The 21310-nt window shown below is 39.4% G+C and overlaps 2 protein-coding genes across 4 annotated transcripts; both read right to left on the bottom strand.

Moving 5' to 3' along the window:
- Positions 1 to 696: 696 nt before the first annotated feature.
- Positions 697 to 11106, bottom strand: foxr1 (forkhead box R1). 3 transcript variants are annotated; one of them, XM_044030540.1, is made up of 7 exons: positions 9913 to 11106; positions 9257 to 9349; positions 8814 to 9058; positions 8186 to 8254; positions 7671 to 7798; positions 7148 to 7387; positions 6920 to 6996 (listed from the first exon to the last, which is right to left on the bottom strand). In XM_044030540.1, the coding sequence occupies exons 1-7, from the start codon at positions 10031 to 10033 to the stop codon at positions 6951 to 6953; spliced, it is 942 nt and encodes a 313-aa protein (XP_043886475.1). In that variant the 5' UTR covers positions 10034 to 11106; the 3' UTR covers positions 6920 to 6950. The 3 variants fall into 3 exon arrangements, with proteins under 3 accessions (XP_043886474.1, XP_043886475.1, XP_043886476.1); XM_044030541.1 differs by having other exon boundaries at positions 7155 to 7387; XM_044030539.1 differs by lacking the exons at positions 6920 to 6996; positions 7148 to 7387; positions 7671 to 7798; ... (2 more) ...; positions 9257 to 9349; positions 9913 to 11106 and adding exons at positions 697 to 2425; positions 3295 to 3599; positions 4094 to 4320; ... (1 more) ...; positions 5881 to 6042; positions 6179 to 6260.
- Positions 11107 to 11457: 351 nt separating this feature from the next.
- atp6v0d1 (ATPase H+ transporting V0 subunit d1) lies at positions 11458 to 20871 on the bottom strand. The gene is made up of 8 exons (XM_044030543.1): positions 20668 to 20871; positions 19109 to 19280; positions 15955 to 16133; positions 15749 to 15828; positions 15477 to 15554; positions 14888 to 15064; positions 14309 to 14386; positions 11458 to 12538 (listed from the first exon to the last, which is right to left on the bottom strand). The coding sequence occupies exons 1-8, from the start codon at positions 20792 to 20794 to the stop codon at positions 12377 to 12379; spliced, it is 1053 nt and encodes a 350-aa protein (XP_043886478.1). The 5' UTR covers positions 20795 to 20871; the 3' UTR covers positions 11458 to 12376.
- Between the last annotated feature and the right edge of the window lie 439 nt (positions 20872 to 21310).

Here is a 21310-nt window from a genome sequence, read left to right as displayed (position 1 = left end):
ATATATACATATATATACATACATATGTATATACATACTGTATATACAAATATATGTATATATATGTACATACATATATACATACATACATACACATATGTATATATATATATATATATATATATATATATATATATATAAACATACATACACATACACACACACACATGTATGATGTACTTTGTGTTGCACATCACATCACATAATTCGGACTCAAATAGACAATTATTAAATGAACAGATGCAAAGTTGCATTTACTCAACTCCCTGTTTCCTCTGCACGTAACAACATTCAGTGATTGTCGTTGTTGTATGATTTTCATTTCTGGTGGTAGAGTCTGTCATTCCCACCATCATCATCATCATCATCATCATCATCATCATCACCATCGTGGTATCCAAAGTCAAAAGCAGATCCGTTGGCACTTCTGCATTTTCTGCATCAGCATTACACTGTTCACCCTCAGTGACATCACAGCCATATCGCAAAGTTAAAGGCATATTTCAACTGACCAAATTTAGCATCTGAATGAACCTGCAAAATAAGATTTCCTGTATTTTCTTTGTCAATTCACTCCACAGAGTGGTAGTGAATTATTATTTTTAGTGGCTCTGTGTCTGTTTGTTTGTGCTTCCGAACTTCCACTGGCCAATATGACCAGCAGAGGTGCCAGAGAGAATGGGCTGAAGTCTGCCATCTCCGATTGCCTTGTTTTATTAGTGAGGAAATAATGAAAGGAGAGTGTGGCCAGATTCATCATGTATTTCATGCTCCACATATACATTTAACATACAGGGTTTAGAATGACAACACAGACATTCAGGCTTTTGAAGATTCTGTCATTATCTAAATTTCTGCTGGTCTGTTTGTGTCACCTGAAACAAACCTATCTCTGCTGGGTTTTTTTCCACTCCTTGTTAAACCACTGTTGGGTTGAAAGCCAAGCAACTGTTTAACAAGTTTACCGGACAATTTGAGAAATTGCATGTGAGTTTTGACTTGAGGGCTTCAGCTCTAGTCTCCGCTCACTCCCACCCCCACAGGTCACTCTCTCACTACAATAAACACTGCCAGCTGTCTCATAAAGACAGCACCATGTTGCAGGAAGGAGGGAATGGATTCAAGGTGAGTGACGTCAACAAAGAGCCTTCAGCAGCAAACTCCAGCTGAAGTCAAAGCTGGGAGATGCTTGATAAGGGTGGTACACTGCTTGGGAATTATTCTTTCAGAGTAACATTTAGGTTAGTATAATGTGCAAAAAATGACACCAATTTAAGTTGTTGAGTCCTGTGCTTGCATGGCTTATGTCAAATCATCTTGATCTCCGCTAAAGACATTTCTCTTGAGTCATTTTTTCCTCCTTCCTGATGCAGTCATTTGTTCAGACAAAGACAACCTGGTGAGTTCATATGCTCATGATTTCCCCAGTAATAAATTTTAAAAATACCTGAGCGACTGCGTAACCCAGGACCAGGGTAAGAAGCGTGAGCAGTAGGGTTCTAGAGGGAACTGAAAAAAAAAGGAGTAGGTGATAAAGCTCTTGTACATGAAAGCTTTTGAATAGTGTTTGCATCCACAAAACTGTGACATCAACTTTTTCCAAAGGCAATCGTGAGAATGAGTCAGCCAATTCTGTTACTTAGTTTCCCCTTAATTTTTCTCAAAATGTTAAGGAGGGAATTGTTAAGTTCAAATAAGTAAATGAAACTAATAGCACATACTGTAACTGGAAGAATCTATCCTGAGCCTATAAAACTCCTCTGACTCAAACTCACACTCACACTGGTGTAGAATTTGGACAACACAGGGAAATCCATGGAATTGTTATTATTATAAAATGTCCAGAGACCACACGATTGGAAGAAAGCCCCCCATGTTGACTGGATGGATGCAGCTCAGTAGTTGTGCATAACAGTCAGGGTGGTGTGGGAGGACATTTCCATGCTGCCAGAGACAGAAACATCTGCCACCTGGTGTTTATCTAGCAGTACTGCAAGTCTACCATGTGGGATCCACTGGCAAAGGCATTGCTGCTGAGGGTAGGGGAAACAATGGTTTCATTTCATTATCTATCCATCCATCAATCTACATCCTCCATATGCACCTGGTAACATGAGTCTTGTATCCAGACTGTACCTAGATAAATACATCTAGTATTTTTCAATTGCCTAAAATAAAATGACTTGTACTGTAATGCAGTACAGTCTGATAGTGATGATGGTCATTGTTCTTGCCACTAGATTTTATAACAAAGGAAGTTCCTCCTCTCTGAACATTCTCTGATCTTTATATTCTCTCCGTCATCTTTAGATAATGCTCCGCAGTGCTGCCATTCGAGGGGGCAGTCAGGCAGGCCAGAGTACGACATATCTGCCTGGTTCACCCACAGCCACTGACCTGCCAAGAAACGAAGGCCTGTCCACACCTGTGAAGAGAAAACAACTAATGAACCTAAGAGAGCAGCAAGAACAAACAAAAATAAACCACTATTGAAATACACATAGATAGAAAAGCTATACTTTTCATGGGGTAATCTCCATTAAGGTGACTTGTGCTGATGGGTTTAGGGAAAGAGATGCTGATGAGCATGTGCAGGGGCATAAACAACAATGACGCGGGTGTAACAGTTAAAAAAAGGTCACTCCTTTGAGATTCTTTTAGCATTTTCTGCATCCATTTAAAAGAGTACCATCTTATGAAGTCAGCTGACCAGGGTTTTCAAACTGGTGAGTTTGACCAGCATGAGGGCAGCACAACCCAGCCCAGGAAAAGCAAAGGTATAATGGAGAAATGACAATCTATAAAATCCAGTTACTGTGGCAGTCATTAAATTTGACATAAATACACAAAGGCATCTTGTGTGAAAAAACTATGTAGTATGACTATCTACAGGCATTTTCTACCACGTTATTCTCCACTTGAGGGTCACAGGGGGCAGTGCACACCCTGGACAGGTCACCAGTTCACTCACTCACACCTACGGTCAATTTAATTTGCAGAATTCCCAATCAGCATGTTGGAACTGTGGGAGAAAAGCCCCTCCAGCGTATGCAAACTGGTGACCGTCTTGCTGCGAGGCAACAATGTTGAAAATGACCTCTCTTGTAGACAATGTCCTGCTCTGCAAGATCCATAGATCGGTAAGTTTATGTAAAATATTTAAGTTTAGATTTTTCGCCTGTGATCGTCGCCATTCAGCGCCATTTGTGACACGAAAGTAAATTGGCACACAAGCTATGAGGCTTGTATTTTTTACCTCATAAAACAGAGCCATGTTGCTGAATATTGACCCACCTTCTCAGTGTCAGCCTCCATGACCCGCCTCATTATGAAGTCTAGGTCACTTCCAGGCTGCACACTGATCAAGTCATGATTGCCGAGGGCCCTACAGTGTTCTAGTGCCTCCTCCCAGGTCTTGTTCTCCTTTACCAGGACCAGGTTATCGTGAGAGCAGATGAAGGGACATTGGGACGAGCAATCTTGCACCGACATCTGCTTGCCCAGAGAGGAGATGGAGACGCAGTCGCCGTTGTTCTGTGGATGACTGGGTGACCAATTTCTGTACTCCGAAAACCCTTTGCTCCACTTCCATGTTCCCCCTGCAGGGCAGATGTCAAAGGTGTGTCTGTTTGCCTTTTGACAGAAAAATGATCATCCAACCATGTACTGTGTATAATCCCACAACATACCCATGATTAATTTAGAGATTAATTAAAGTATTTTGAACCACACACCCAGAGCTAAAATCTTTTCCCCATCATTTAACTTGGAAAAGTACTTTTGAACCACACACCCAGAGCGAAAATCTTTTCCCCATCATTTCACCAAAAGTATGTAGCATTGTGTGATGGCTGGTCAGTCATCAAGAAACACATTTTGAAGTGTGTTGGAATTGAAGTGTGTCATGACTGCACAGTGCAGCCAGCAGTATGTAAAACACTAATTATCTGTGAGTGCCACACACTCAGCTATTTTAAGTGGCCTAGATCTTGTTTTAAAAAAAAAAGAAAACCTCAGCAATACAAGTATGGTGAGCACATTAGTATAGATCATGAGTATGAGCAGCCAGTATGTTGAGCTTTCTTGAATTTACCATGTCTGTACAGTCCAGTCCAGACTTGGAAATCCTGTGGTCGAAAAGCACTGTCAATGTCATTGCTGCTGGTGAAAAATGGCATATTGTGGTATCCTGGCATATGATCGCAGTAGTCCACGGCCTCTTCCCATGTCTTCGACTGAGGTATAAAGTCGCCTGTATGGTCGTCGTGCCATTTAGAACAGATGAAGTAGGCGCGTCTGTTACAGAGTTCACTATAAAAACTTTTTTTTAAAAAAACAAAAAAAACAAATTACATTGGAGGAATTCAACACAGATCTTCCTTCCCATGTGTTCGACATTTAATGTATGTTGATTTTGACTTCATTTAAAGTAATTTGTGACATTTGGTCTTAAATGGGGTTGTATAAATTAACTTGAGGACCACAATAACCTAGATAATTTTGACATATAGTCAGGCAAAACTGTCAAATAAATATAAATGAAAACTATTATGACAGTGGTCCTTTTCCACTTGCTGTACTCTTTTTTAGTATCATTGCTATATCAGAAATATCATTATTTGTAATTTGAAATTTGTTTTCACAATTTGGAGTGGTGTGATTATTTACTCTTTATGCACATTAGGAAAGACATTTAATCTGGCTGTGAACTTCCTTTAAGGGTAGATGACAGTAATTTTAGCCATTTTTACACACATTTCAAGAAAATCTTATTGATTATTTAAGTGGAAATGTGTGTTTAGTGGTATAGCAACTCTGATGTTTCTGTTGATGATGTGGTTCTCCAGTTGTATGCCTTCTTGGCTACAGGTTTCCATCTCAATGTGAAAGGATAAATGAAAATGAAATTCCCATAACTACTCTTCCTCTGATCAATAAATGACCTGCCTTGACATCACTGTTTTCCAGTGAAACCTATGAGAAGAATCCAGACAAAATACACACCTCCATAAAATCTCACTCATAACAAATCTAAGCCTCACACATCACAGAAAGAAAAAAGCTTTGCACGAATAAAAATACTTTCTTCAGGAAAGGTTTTACCTTACCAGTGGCAGCCGTAATGGACAACAGCACAGTAATCACTGCCTTCTTGCACTTGTGGCTGATCGTGTGCCCAGTTGCGATACGGGCTATCTCCGTGAACCCAACTGAACTCGTCTTTATCCGACGGTTTATGCAGACCAGTCCACGCTCTATAGTCTTCCAAATTCAGATCGTCTACATCGGACTGTGTATATATTGTGGCCAAGTCTCCATTGCCATAGTTTGTCCTGTTTGCAGAAAAATAATCAGAATTGTCATTTGTACAATAAAATCACACAAAATAATGACAGGCATTTTTAATTTAGGGTATTTGCTTGTAGGTTGGCAAGTTCTCCTTTTTCTACAATTTAAAAATGCTCTGTGATAAAAAAAAAAAAAAGTAGCAAATCTTATTGTTTTCTCTCTTACATTTACTCACTCACTCTCAAAAACAACAGAAAACAACTTTGATGAACCATTAGTGCTGATATGAGGCTACTGTAAAAAAAGTTTTTTTTTGGTCTTTTTGAGTCAGTTCACACTAAATTAAATGCAGTTCATCTTTTACCCATCTCCACAAGGATTGTCCTTCACACCATCTGTTTGATTAGTAAGGGAAAAGTAGTTGGGAAAATATGTGTTTTACATTTTCCAACTATTTTGACGTTCACAAAAGTTGCATCTACTCACATCTTGACAACATTTCAGGCATAAACATAAATAGTACTGAGCATTCACGATACATTGCATTACAGAATGCAAAAGATAACAACGTGAGTAGAGAGAAAGGCCCACCTGCAGTACTGCTGAGCTTCCAACCAGTTGTAATGAAGATAGGTGATGTACTCATAACCTTTTACTACAACTGATCCCAGGCCGGACACAGCACCACAAAGGACGAAGAGGAGAAAGGTTCCTAAGATGATGCTCTTCATCATCATCATCATCACCACAGTACTGTCGTACAGAACGAACATTTGTTTATGCTGTGCTATCATGTGTGAGATTTAAATCCATATTTGTGATTACTAGGATACAATTCTAGTAATCACAAATATGATCAAAATTCTGTAAGACAGTCAAGTGTCATTACCTCTTATTTGCTGTCCGTGCGACAATGTCCTCAGCAAGAAACACCTCTGCTCAAAGGAACCTCCAGCTTCAAGTCATGTCCTTGAAAAGTGCAATCATTTGGTAAGCAAATACTCGCTCCCTGTCTCCATATGTTCAGAATTTGATTGTTGGAAAATAGGGAACAGATTCACCTACAGGCTGGAAACAATGATATTACACCCAAGAGACACAGGATAGCAGGTACATGATAATATCAAATACGTTATGTGAACACTTTGGTTTGAGTTTATCAGACATTAAACATGAAAATGTAAATGCGTTGAGAAAAAAAGAAAAAGTGCTGGAAAAATAGTTTGAGCAACATACGACTTCTTAATCAAACCTAAAGTTTAAGACAGGAATTCAACTGTGAGATTAACTTGGCATATAATAAAATTGCCACCATGCTGATATTAGTATCTAAATTAGCAAAGTGCAAATTTCACTGGCAGCACACAAGTGACGTCAAATCTAAATATGTCAGCACCTCAAACAAATCACTTAAATGAGCTAAAATAAATGTTCTTTTTCTTAAACACAAATATCTGCATCTGCTTCAAAAATCTGGCTTTATGTACATGACTGACAGGCAGCCATGTTTCCTGGCATATACTGTAAGGTCACAGTCCTTACGTCCAAATGACTTTGCTAACTCAGCTTCTACAAAATGTAATATCTCTCTACATATTTATAAGAATGTGATGCAAGAAGCACGAAAACATTATGTATATTGAGCTTTATTATGCACTGATTCAAACTACAACTGCTGTCACAATGCAAGTAAACTCCAAATTATATCTGAAACAGAGAAAAAAATTATTGTTATTGTTCAATATTTGCACTTAAGTGTTATGATTTAAAAGATTACAACAATTTGATTCACAACGTACAGTCGTCCAAAGGGGATTTTTGGTGTCCTCAGCCTCATACCCTTGAATAGTTTACTCACATCTCACCTGGGCGTGACATGCTCCGCTCCAGCTGTTTCAAGGAATCTCCTGCCAGTGCACGGATCTCGTCTTTTAGCCGGCGATGGCCATCCATGGTCAGATGCCAAAAACACGACTTCCTCTTTCCATCTCTGCACAGTTGGTTGCAGGTTTTGCAGAAGCTGTTGCTAAAGCATAAGTTGTGTCGAATGGTGTTCTTCCAGCCGTCTGGAGCGGTCTGAAAAAAGGGGAAGTGCTCTCTGGGAAAGGACAGACAGGAATATAAGGGAACATGGGGGAGCACAAGTCAAAAAAAAACAGACTGTGGTGCAACCTGTTGGCAAAAAGCAACGTAACAATTCACAGTTATACACAGGCCCCACTAAATTGCAATGCTTTGCCTTCCAGCACCTGCAAAAATGCCCAAATGGGTGCCATCCATTTAGCTAACATGTATGTTGTGTAATCAATCGAAATGGGACTGGACATTTTACTGCAACATAAAACTGTTGGCTGGACTCAACCAAACATTCACTTTATGACCTGGTGAAGTTGTAAATCTGCTGGACTTTGAGGCTCCCAGTGTGGCTGCTCTTAAGCGCCAAGGCAATGAGGATGCAATAATTCACCGGTGGACGAGGCCAGCATCCTGGCTTCAGGTTCTTACTCTCCTGGAATAAAAAGGAGAAAAATTACAATTTTAAAACTATTAAAAGACCATCAATAATTGACTTTGATGTTGCCTGTGCATTACAGACACATTTCCAGAGCGTGAACAGAAACATGTAGATGGCACCGTTATTTCTTTAATAAACCTGGTCATAAGTTTGAGCTGTTTGACAGTGCTGACAGCAGTTCATTACTGCTCAGTTGGATCCAAATGTTGCATGATTGCACTAAAGTGTTGAGGAACTAAAAAACTAAATAACTCAAACTACTCTAACATTGGCAGATATTTATGGGTTCATGAAAATCCTTACCAGAGAATAAATAAGACTTCAGTTTAAAAAAAAAATAAACACATCTCACTGAGCCAAGTCTGAGCCTTCGGTCCTCACCCTGGCTTTGGTGGTCCTCCCCTTGCGTCTATTCTTGGCTGGTCGACAGGACACGTCCTCCTTGTTCCTCTTGAAAACACAACACAGTTTGAGTCACTGCATTGATGACCAGTTCATTTTTTCATCATTAGCGTTTACCATTTTTGCCAACAGTTTGAAGACATAATACCATGTAAAATCTTCCATGTGCATTGGAAAACATTTAGTCAAAAGGACCATGTTTTGTGATTTAATAACATGAGAACATCCGCAGCAAGGACAAAAGTATTAGTTTCAGAGGATATGCACTACAGAAAATGTTTTAAATATAATATTTAATTTCCGTCAAGAACGAATGTGCCATTCACAAGGCAATAAAACTAATGATCCAGTAATGGAAATACGTGCAAGACCTTTACCTTTCACTGGCTGATTATTACATTTATGTGCAGAAGCAAACTGAGTGAATACTCGCCCTTTCATAATTATGCACATACAGCCATTTGAGTCAAACGTCCCTGGTTTGGATATGAATAAATAAAACATCAACCACAGGACATACAGTAGATGCAGGATAACACAGGTTACACAAAATATGAATGTTGTAAATGCCTGAAGTGTACAGGACAGTGTGACTGCTGCAGTGTACCAAGCGCTTGGTGGTGGTGGAGACTGGATGCAGCAGTGCCTCCTTAACGGAAACATGATGGGGGGCAAACATGCGGCGCTGCCTTGAAGGTGGATGTTGGTTCTCAGCGGGCTTCAGCAGAGGCCTTTGGATTTCATCTGTAGGTTCATGGGGAGTCTGCAGAACCTCGGTACTCGGTTCACACTGGATTGGGCAGGCAATGTCGGGATTCACCAACAGCCACAGGTTCGGCTTCACAAAGGTGTCTAATGGAGAAAGAAAAATGTGGTGTATACATACACATACACACATATATATATATACATACACACACACACACATATATATACACATACACACACACACATATATATACACATACACACATATACATACATATATATATATATATATATATACACACACACACATACATCAATGAAATGTCAGTCCTCTGATCTTACCTGATGTTTTATCATACCAAATGAAATCATCTTTTCTTCTGGAAGCTCTTGCTGAGGGCCTCTGGATAACATACTGCTCATTCAATTTGTCATCTGTCATCAGAGACAAACAGTGAAACATAAAGTGCCCCAAGTATCCGAGTGCACATTTGGGTCTGCTGTGGCACCCTTCATTCACTCCTGAGAATAACAAACCTTGACATGACACAGACATTTTTCTTAGCCCAAATCAGTCATACAAAATGTCCAGACATTGTGGCTCAGAATGTCAGAACTCTCATCACAAACTAAAGAGCAAATCTCTTTGTCAATTGTATATAATAAGCACATGTACAGTTGGAAATAAGCACTCAGGTACAACAAGGAAACAAAAGAAAATATAATAATTATAATAATCTGAAGGATAACAATAGGTTCCTCATACAAATTTGTGCCAGGAGCATTTATTGGTAAATAGGGCGCCGCATTTTGACAGTCAGTGTTTCTCAGAGAGCAAAGCAAACCTGATGAAACATTTATGTGAGATGAATGGAACTGTGCTCTGAGTTTATCTGTCCTTCAAATACAAAACCTTCAAACTACCTTTTTTTTCTTGGGTTCCTGTGGTGCTTACAAAGAAGCCTAAAACTGCAGAGAAAAAGAAAAAATATAGTCACCATGGAAAAATTGGTCAGTTGTAGTTGCCAGTTTCAGCTCCTTGTCCATGTCCCAGTCTGTCAGGCCTACAGAGCAGTGCAGGTCAAAGAGCTCAGTTTTGGTTTTGAGCTGCAAAGTCATACCTGGATTTATGTAATGCTTTGTTTCTCAGTTTCACAGCAGCTCTGAGAAGACGCACAGGTTTTTTGATTAGGCTGTGGGCCACTGATGCAGCTGGAGCCCAACAGTCTGATTAGACTTAATTAAACCCAAAGAAACATCAGCCTGTAGTGAGCCACTCACCCTCTGCAGGGTCGAGGTTTGTGCCAGATTATGATTTGAATTAAATCTTTTTATATATACATACATCAAAATGAGTTGTGAATGTGAATTGATGGGTCCAAATCATGGATATATTACAAGCACAGCCCCTTTGACTTTCGGGTTGCGTGGTCCACAGAGCATGCGCAGTAGTGTTACTCCCATTATCTCTATCGGTTTTGTGAACGAGCAGTCCGCGTTCTCGACTTGCTCGGCGCGTCCATCAACAGCGAAAGGCATGATGGGAGTAAGCTACTAACGTGCGCTAGTGGATTTCATGAATATCAATCGCACGTTTGCTTCGGGATTTAAACCATAGACCAGACCTGGGCATTTTACGGCCCGCGGGCCACATACGGCCCTTTAAGCGTCTCTGTCCAGCCCGCGATATGTCAGTCATAAACACAGATGCAGTATTTATGCTGCGCATGCACTACAACTTTTATTTTGAAAAGCCTGACGTATGGACGCACGTATCTGCGTCTGTCTGCACAGCGACAGGTGACGCTAGCCAGTTACCTCTGGCCCCCTAAAAATGTCGAGTCACGTTAAAAAAAGGAAAAGTTAATTCCGAATGGTGCATTTTCAACAAGACATGGACTGCTAAATATTTCTTTACATGCGTCAAAGGTAACACCGTGTTTAAGGAATACAATCGCTACGACGTGACCAAACACGAAGAGAAGTATAAGAACTTATCTGATGACGAGAGCGCAAAGGAGTCCGAGGCAGCCTATAGAGAAGACAACGTTAAGAACGAGGTCCGTGATACTTTTCTTCAAGTGTCTCGGTTTAAGTTCAGGAGTTATCATTATCTCCCTCCCTGTTCATTATCATTATATGTGATTGCAGCATTAGTGTGTGTAAGCGTGCAGGTGATATGTGTGTGTGTGTGTTTAATTAATTTAATTAAAATGTTTAATTCATTTTAATTAAATTTAAATGAATTCAAATTTGGCTCGGCCCTCAACGATATTTTTTGTTTCTCATGTGGCCCCTTGTGGAAAAGAATTGCCCACCCCTGGGCTACACCATGGCTTGTTACCATGTGGACTGCAAACAGAATTGTTGTATTTGAAGCATGAAATAAGTTAAAACGTTCCTTGATGAGAATATTATCCTCAAAAACTTGCATTACGGGAAACATTGTACTCCGACTACTTGTAAAATGTTTGTTGCTTTTGCCAATTCCAAGTTAATTTCCTAATACACCAGATTTTCTACATCAGAATATACAACAAGCCTTTTTCATTTGTCCAGACCTGCATTAGAGCAGTTCAGTCTTTTTTAATTTATTTTTTAACACATTTTACAAGAAACCAATCGAAATAGTGATAAATCAATCTTTCATACAGCTTTAACAAATTATATAGTCATCTTTAAATATCTTTAAATCTTTAAACACGAAGTCTGACATATACTCATTACATTATTTTCATTTACAGAAACTCCACACAATAACAGGGACAGTGGGGACCAAGAGCCTCTGTTCTCTTGCTGCGTTTTTAATCTAATAACTTACGCATTTCACTTAGTTAGTTTTCAGGTATTAGTTTTCAGGTAAGACCACTCTAATGACATGCTGACAAAAGCTAGCACTAAAACAGAAATAAGTACAGGTTATATAGAACACAGTTGTGACTGACACCAAGTAGAGGAATGATTTCATGTACATTTTGAGCAGGAAAGGCTGATGGTCAGAGGATATAAGGTTGTTTTTAATGATTTAAGCGTACTTCACAATCAGCTATATCATATGCCTAAATCCTGGGGACAAAAATTCTAATCATCTGATTTATAATACAAGCCAATGTGGCAGGCAGACAAGACGTGTTGTCAAAAACAATTTTTTGACAGTCAAAAGTATGTGTTTGAAAGTCAAATGAGTTGCCCACTTTATCTTGTGACCATATTCAAATAAGCCCATCTCAGCCTGACCAGACATGTTTGAATGTCTTTATGTTAAACAACTTTCAGTTTAGGTTGCCGATACACATTTTCTTTTAAAGAACCAATTTACACCTACAGTACGAGTGAAGACCAGGGAAAATGCACCATCACAATCTTTCACAAATAACTGCAATCACTATCACTGTCCAAGACATAAGGCTGAAAGAAATGACGGTGGAAAGAAGAGAATGGTGACAGGGAGGAAAAGAGGACTTAAAAAATAGGAATGTAGTTGTCAATCTTAGCGCGATGCCGTTGAGCAATGCACTCGGCGATCCAGACAATGTTTCTACATTCCTGCTCCTTTAACTTGACATAGGCGTAGAAAACACTGAAGTGGAACTGGTTGAGGAAGGCCAGCTTGTTCAACTTCACCTGCATGAGAAAAAAAAGAAGAGTAATACTAAACCTAAAATTACAAGCACACATATAATTTAATGTGAAGCCTAAATGGCAACACATCGGAATCTCCACACCCAACAACACATCCACAGGTCTGCTAAATCTCATGTAATGAGCGTGAGCTACTCTTTTGACCGCCTTCACACACTCTCATGCCACACCTCAGATTTGTCATACCAAAAAGAAAAATCAGGCAAGTGCACTTGTGATATTCTGTTCAATCTGCACTAGCTTACTGTTAATCAATGGTGTATTTACACACTCAAAGCGTACACTCTGCACCTGAACGGCTCACAGTGGTAAGGGGATGATGATTGGGACACGCGTGCTAAACTGCTCCGTTGTCTATTAATTGACCCTCATTTTTATATTCCTTCTACCTACATAGCTCTACATGTCGTGACGTTTCCACGTCATTTGTGATTACAAATACAGTTAACAAACATATGTTAATTTTCGAAGAGTGATACATGGTGCGTTATTTGCCGTTGTTAATTGGAGACAGCCACATTTTTATTTTTTTTTATCTGATCTATGCGTTAAGCCTGACAAACACCACTAACAATTGATTAATTACGCCTTGTTTTCTCAGCTGAACTGGTCATTTCTTTCCCACTACCCTATGGTAGGTGGTGCAACTGCACTCGACAGCAGCTGAAGAAGCTTGAGGATGTCAGAAGAAAGTAGGAAGGTCACAGAGCACAGTTGTCCGCTCAAAGGTGTTCCAGAGGAATATCCCTGACAGGTGTGTAATACGTTGGCCAATCAGTGTGGAGTATTTATGCTCTTAAACTAAACTAAATTCTGACTTACCATAAATCATGAAATGCTCTCAAGAATGCAACAAATATTCAAAACATAACGTTTAGTTTTAATCAAGAATGTTTTCAATACTAATCAAAATATATTCAACCATAAATTTGCCTATAGATCTGAAACGCAGGTCTATAAAGTGCGCAATAGGCTCATAGGCAGTCATCTACAGTAGATTTCTTTTGTGGGGGCCGCTAAGCCCATAGTGCTTTGTTGGTCACTCTAAGCTAAATGCTCAGCTAAGGTTTACTTGTGGAGGCCCTGCAAGTCAGGATGTAGTCTATGAATCTGACCGAATTTAGGTATTGCACATCTCCAGCAGGCCACCCTAAAATCCACCAGAATGCAGGAAATCCCATGTACTGAATCCAAAATTTTCTGGGAGAGGAGTCCCCATAACAAAATGTTTTCCCTGAATAGAATGTACTTATTGTCCATCTCCATCAAGATGCCCCAGTAAATACCAGGATGCAGGGGAACACATGTAAGAAGTCATATTAATTACAATGTTCCCATACATCGCTGTCGCCGTCTTGTGGGGCTGCATGTGTGGCAAAACTTTGGTCACCCTCACCAAACCTCAATCCAAGATTTTTTGGAAAAGTTGACAGCCCTGCATCCATTTAATATCCACTCTAATCATATTGGCTGTAGTACCCTTCATATTTTTCATAATAGTCCTTAAAAAAAGTGTCTCTGTTTCAAACACACACAACACTGTATTCCACAGGGGCTACAATGGTAAATTTGTTCTACACACACATTTTTTTTCTCTCATAGCAGCACTGTATAGCCCTGGTGAAATAAACAACATGATGTACCTGAACTTATTCAAAACCTTTAAATGCTTAAAATTCAGATTATCAGTTTACACTCTTTAAGACCTTGCAGAATCCCTGTTCTCTTCTTAGGTGTAAGATCATGTCTCACCTCATGCTCAAAGAAGCGATCCTCCAGTGTTTTGTCCCCAGGGTTACTGCCGGCGCCTTCAAACAGCAACTTGTACTCCTGATGTGCAAACAAGTTCAGAAAAAAACTGGGTTACCCAGTGAAAACAGTGAGACACCAACAGGAGAAGATAAACCCAGTGACAGGACAAATGGACAAGTGAACAAGACCTCAAAACAAAACCATGTTAGCCAATGCAGGTCACAAGAACTTAAAGTAACACATTGTTGGATTTTGACATACAATTAATATCTTCAAGATCATTTTGATAGTAGTGATAGTAGTAGTGAATGGCACCCCAGTCAAGTACTTCAAACACTCAAAAACATTGTTATAGCATTTCAGTTTAAGATAATTATCGCATTTCCTTGTTCTAGTTGTTTGTTTGCATAATTTATTAGTATTATTTATTTAAATATAAAGCAGAAACAATGTGAGTTCACGATTTCTGTATAAACCCCATGTGACTGCATAAAAACAGACAGCCTAATAATATTTCAGGTGCTATAGTTTCTATTTAAATGCTTAGCAGAAGTCTAGAACAAAGGTTTTTGGACTTACAGGGTAAAAGTCGGCAACAGCCTTGACCTGCTCGTAGTCGTCTGCTCGGGCCAGTTGAGCAAGTCCTTCGGGGTAAAGCTTGCCACAGTGGGGGAAAAGCTTAGCACGGTCTTCTTTGGACAGCTCTGTGCCGAATGAGTTGATGGTGATGATGAAGGCTCTCCTGTCAGCTTCGAACTGCGGCAGAGACAGCAGGTCATGCGAGTGCTGCAAACTGGTACTGGTAACACGGTAAGCTAATTTCTATACACTGATGACTAAACCAAGTCAATCCATATCTACCATTTTATTATTACATGTGATTTTTGATCACACATTCTACCACTGACAGGAATTAAGGGTAGAGGGGACGGGGGTTGGAGGGACGTTGGGAATGATTCAGTTTTTATTATGTGAAGCACTTTGTGCTACAATTTTATTGTACGAAAAGCTCTGTAAATAAAGTTTGATTAATTGATTTAAGTAAAATCTTTCATGCAGATACTCTTATCTCATTGCCATCAAGACCCAATTAACTACTTTATGTACTAAGAACAAATTTAAGGAGCATGTTTATTAACTTTTGTCTGTAAATGAAGCAGAAACTAACCTCCAGGATAGGACACATGGTGTCTGCCGTGGTTCCTCCAAGGTTGGAGCAGAACTTATAGAAAGCCTCAAGGTAAGCCTGAGAGGTCACGGCACAAAATTAATGAAATCCATGCACATCAACAGCAACAAATAAATATATATTTATATAAATATAAACAACAATTACAATGTAGTGCCTATCAAATTCTTCAAAAACTGAAGAGTTGACAAATAAGTAAAGAAAATCTTAAGTTTATTGTATAAGTTTACTGTGACTGCAATATGTTTTACCTTATAAAGTGTATTACGAATTATTTCAATGTTCATCTCGTCCAAGTCCTGTTCAGATATACAGTCCTGGAAGAATGCAGCTGTAAATAAAGTTCAGTACATTAAACCAACAAAAGGCAGTTCTTTGAGCTTTAGTGCCATCTCATGTTAAACATGTGACACTACGTTTTTAATTTTTTCTCATGTATTTACATGGAGGTACATACCCAGGGGTGTGTCCACCAGGATAGCATTGTACAGCTCAGCAGGGGTCTGGGCAATGTTGACCGCCTCCATCTGTTCAAAGCTACCAAGTGGGTGACACTTAGGCACCAGCTCAGAGATGGCCCGCTGGTGCAGAGTGCCCGTAATCAGCAAGATGACGTTATCAATCATGTAGCTGTACCTGATATCACATACAGAAGACACCAGGAAAATACAGTCATATCTGGACAAAGACACACTTTTTGTCATGTTGCCTCTACACCACCATAATGAATTTGAAATGAAACAACTTATTACAATATTGTCCACAGAGACTCCTGTCCTGACCTCATCGGCATCGGTCAACCTGTCCATCACCATTGCAAACAAGAAAGGGGTCAGGTTGGAATGAACCCATCTATCATTCCAACCGCACACCTCAACACTGCGTCACTGTCCTCATACATGTCCTGCACCACCCTCACATACTTCTCTGCCAAACTCTTCTCTACACTTCTCATATGACCAGTTCCACATGTTGTAAAACTCCACCACCATCTTCCCCTTCAGCTTGTCCTCAATAACAGAAACTGTGAGAGGAGACGCCTCATTTGCCAGGAAGCTGCCAGTCTATACTTTTCCACCAGCACTCTGAAAGTAAAAATCACATCTGTGGTACTCTTGGCATTAGCCCATACTGCTGCTCACTGATCTTTACAGTGGGTACTGAAGTATTCAGACACCTTTAAATTTTTCACTCTGTTTCATTGCAGCCATTTGCAAAAATATAAAAAGTTCATTTTATTTCTCATTAATGTACACTCAGCACCACATCTTGACAGAAAGAAAACAGAAATGTAGACATTTTTGCAAATTTATTAAAAAAGAAAAACTGAAATATTACATGGTCATAAGTATTCAGACCCTTTGCTGTGACACTCATATTTAACTCACATGCTGTCCATTTCTTCTGATTGTCCTTGAGATGGTTCTGCTCCTTCATTGGAGTCCAGCTGTGTTTAATTAAACTGATTGGACTTGATTAGGAAAGGCACACACCTGTCTATATAAGACCTTACAGCTCACAGTGCATGTCAGAGCAAATGAGAATCATGAGGTCGAAGAAACTGCCCAAGGAGCTCAGAGACAGAATTGTGGCAAGGCACAGATCTGGCCAAGGTTACAAAATAATTTTTGCAGCACTCAAGGTTCCTAAGAGCACAGTGGCCTCCATAATCCTTAAATGGAAGACGTTTGGGACGACCAGAACTCTTCCTAGACCTGGCCGTCCAGCCAAACTGAGCAATCGTGGGAGAAGAGCCTTGGTGAGAGAGGTAAAGAAGAACCCAAAGATCACTGTGGCTGAGCTCCAGAGATGCAGCAGGGAGATGGGAGAAAGTTCCACAAAGTCAACTATCACTGCAGCCCTCCACCAGTCGGGGCTTTATGGCAGAGTGGCCCGACGGAAGCCTCTCCTCAGTGCAAGACATATGAAAGCCTGCATAGAGATAGAAATAGGATTCTCTGGTCTGATGAGACCAAGATTGAACTTTTGGCATTAATTCTAAGCGGTATGTGTGGAGAAAACCAGGCACTGCTCATCACCGGCCCAATACAATCCCAACAATGAAACATGGTGGTGGCAGCATCATGCTATGGGGGTGTTTTTCAGCTGCAGGGACAGGACGACTGGTTGCAATTGAAGGAAAGATGAATGCGGCCAAGTACAGAGATATCCTGGAAGAAAACCTCTTCCAGAGTGCTCAGGACCTCAGACTGGGCCGAAGGTTCAGCTTCCAACAAGACAATGACCCTAAGCACACAGCTAAAATAACGAAGGAGTGGCTTCGGAACAACTCTGTGACCATTCTTGACTGGCCCAGCCAGAGCCCTGACCTAAACCCAATTGAGCATCTCTGGAGAGACCTGAAAATGGCTGTCCACCAACGTTCACCATCCAACCTGACAGAACTGGAGAGGATCTGTAAGGAAGAATGGCAGAGGATCTCCCAAATCCAGGTGTGAAAAACTTGTTGCATCATTCCCAAGAAGACTCATGGCTGTACTAGCTCAAAAGGGTGCTTCTACTCAATACTGAGCAAAGGGTCTGAATACTTATGACCATGTGATATTTCAGTTTTTCTTTTTAATAAATTTGCAAGAATTTCTACATTTCTTTTTTTTCTGTCAAGATGGGGTGCTGAGTGTACATTAATGAGAAATAAAATGAACGTTTTTGATTTTAGCAAATGGCCGCAATGAAACAAAGAGTGAAAATTCTAAAGGGGTTTGAACTAGTTGTTCATTGTGTGGCTGATCAACTTTACACCTCTGTAATTACTAGTTCTACATATCACCCTTGTTCTTGGAAATCTGTACCACTACACTTCTTCTCCATTCCTCAGGCATTTTCACACTCAAAAAGTCCAGCAGTGGACATGTATGTCACCTGGACCAACTGCATTTCCACTCTTCATCCTCTTGCTAGCCGTCCTCCTTACTAATCTCCTGAGGCACCATCTGTCCTCCCTTCTCTCTCATAGCCATTTCTGGAACCAAAAAATAGTGGTTCTTCCACACAAACCGTAACATCATAAGTGGACGTGTCATATTCTGGGTTGTGAAAACGAGTGGAAAGTAGAGGAAGTATGGTGATTTTAACCGTGTTGTGTTTACTTCTGCCTGAGTAATGTGGAGTAATGTCCTCCCACTTGTGTTCCTCTTAAACTGGTCTGAAAGCAGGCTGGTTTGCCAGAAAGGTACCAAGGTTCTGAGGCCCAAGAACCTTGGTGTCAACTCTATCAATCAATCCATCAATCTATCTGAATATGAAATAAAAAGGTGTTTGCCGTTTTAAGTTGTAAAAATCAGGTTTGCAACAGTCATTAAATGCTAACAGCTATGATTATTGCCGAAAACGAGTAAACACCATGGCATTGCACAGAAATTTGTATTATTGCACAGAAATTTGTATTACTGCAAAAAAGAAAAAAAGAAATAAATAAGAAAAAAACTTTTGCATTCCCACCAATGCTGATTGGAGGCGAAAGGGGTACATAATACACAGACAAGTATGAAAAATGCAAGAATGCAATAATGTGTTTAAGTGTTTCACAAAGCATCTTAACATTCTGTTTTTGTGTCTTTGAAGTTACAATCCAACATCTTTTTGCTTACGTGATGAAGTCCATAAAACTGGCCAGTGGCTCATATGACTGGTTCCTCATGTGGCGAAACTCCACCACCATCTTCTCCTTCAGCTTGTCATCAATAACAGAAACTGTGAGAGGAGACGCCTCATTTGCCAGGAAGCTGCCATAGTCTGTGCTCTGCAGATGGAGCTTCAGATCTGACAGGGAGATATTACAGCAGATTAGCAATATTTAATTTGTGCTTGACAGCTGTCTACAAGCAGGTGTATTAGTTCATTGATTAATTTAAGATTACATGCTTTTATCTCATCACACCTGATTAGACAAATTAAAATTAGACAAATTAGACAGGCTATAATCAGCACAGAACTCTGAAATCTTTTCTTAGTGTTTGCAGTATTAATATTATTACTGTGTTTCTATTTATTTATGATTTTCTTTTATTGTGTGCACTTGTGTTTTATTTGCAAAACAATTTAAAATGGGGATGCACAATATTATTGGCATGATATCTGTATTGACACATATTGGCTTTAACATGTTTTAGCGGATATCAGCAAATAAACCAAGACCTGCCGATGTGACTAATGACAGTAAGCTAAATAGGTTGCTACCTGCTTGAGTTCTATGCTTTTATTTATTGATGTGTTTATTTATTTTGCTCAATGAAGACAATTTATAGCTACATCTGCTGAGAGATGAGGACGTAAAATATTACACAATCGACAAGATGAAATGACCTATGTGTGTAAATATATATATATATATATACACACATCATATATATATATATATATATATATATATATATATATATATACACAGTATATATATATATAATGTGTATAGGTTATCAGCAATTGTGATATATCGGTGCATCTGCAAAAGCCCAATGTTGTGATCCTCTCATTTAAATGTGTTTTTAGTGCTATATAAATAACGATTATTATTACTATTATTATTAGTGTTGTCATTATTAAAATGCTGCAAGGCTGAAAATGAGTTAATGAATTTGAATTAATGTTCACTGCAACATACAATACCATTAGTGAAATACGTAAAATAGTTTAACAGCACCAAATCATCTCAATAGGCATTAGATCTTTATAAAAACATTTGTTAAAGTGCTGTAAAGATTCAATGTGGAAAATGGGGAGGAGATACAGCAGATGTGTAATAAAAGATCAGTTATATTGCCCTGTTACCAACTAATCTTAACCATTGTAAATCTGGAGCTTAAATTAAGCTAAAGCTAGAAACAACCACTTTCAGTGTCAATTTTCTTCCTCGTTGTACTTTCATTTCCTCTTAAGAAAAACCCATCATTGATCAATAAACGTCACAGCACTCAACTAGCTAGCCGGAGCTAGCAATTATTCTAGATGGTTAGCGAGTATTGTCCCTATTAATATTATTTACCTAACTAAAACGCAAAAACACAAGTACGAGTAAAACAAGCAATACAGATAAAGTAAGAAAAATAACGTAATACTAGCCAGTCTTACGAACGCAAGGTAAAACTAGTGGGATTAGCTACGATGGCGAGCTATTATGTTAGCCGTTAGCTACGGTGTGTTTTCTCACCTTCCAGGGTCTCGCACTGAACGAGGTTTAAATAATCCGCTTGAGAAAGTATTCCAGCTTTAAAGCCTCTAACCAGCCCCTCCAGGTAGCCGTTATCGACATTGAAATATAGCTCAGAGAAAGGCATCCTGTCTGACAGTCCGTTCTATCTCTGCAGCAAAAGACGTTTGGGAGTCCTACTGACGTTAGCGTCAGCTGACTAAACCACGTGATCGTCATCTGATCAGTCATATGCTTACACACACACACACACTTCCCAATAGTAAAGGCTGCGTCCTCCAGGTGGATGCAGCCTTAACTATTGAGAAACAGCTAGTGGCGTGTTTCACCATGGCGTGCTACATTAATTTCCTGGAGACTACTATTACTCTATCCATAACCATAACAACAACTGGCTTAATCCTAAACTTAACCTAACCGTGTCTTCACCTTAACAGGTAATCATTTAGGTTATTGGGACTTGCTTTTTGTTCCATGAGAAAGACGAAAAATTAATAAATAATCAACCAATCAATACATAATACAGACATGAATTAATAAACAAATACAGAAATGAAGGAATGATTGAATGAATGCAGAAATAATATAATAAATAATTGTGATTTAGTAAATACCATCTACCTTGTTTTGTACAATTAAGGTA

Source organism: Solea senegalensis, linkage group LG7 (genome assembly GCF_019176455.1).
Source record: "Solea senegalensis isolate Sse05_10M linkage group LG7, IFAPA_SoseM_1, whole genome shotgun sequence".
Classification (NCBI taxonomy): Eukaryota; Metazoa; Chordata; class Actinopteri; order Pleuronectiformes; family Soleidae; genus Solea; species Solea senegalensis.
This window is presented reverse-complemented; position numbering and strand designations above follow the sequence as displayed.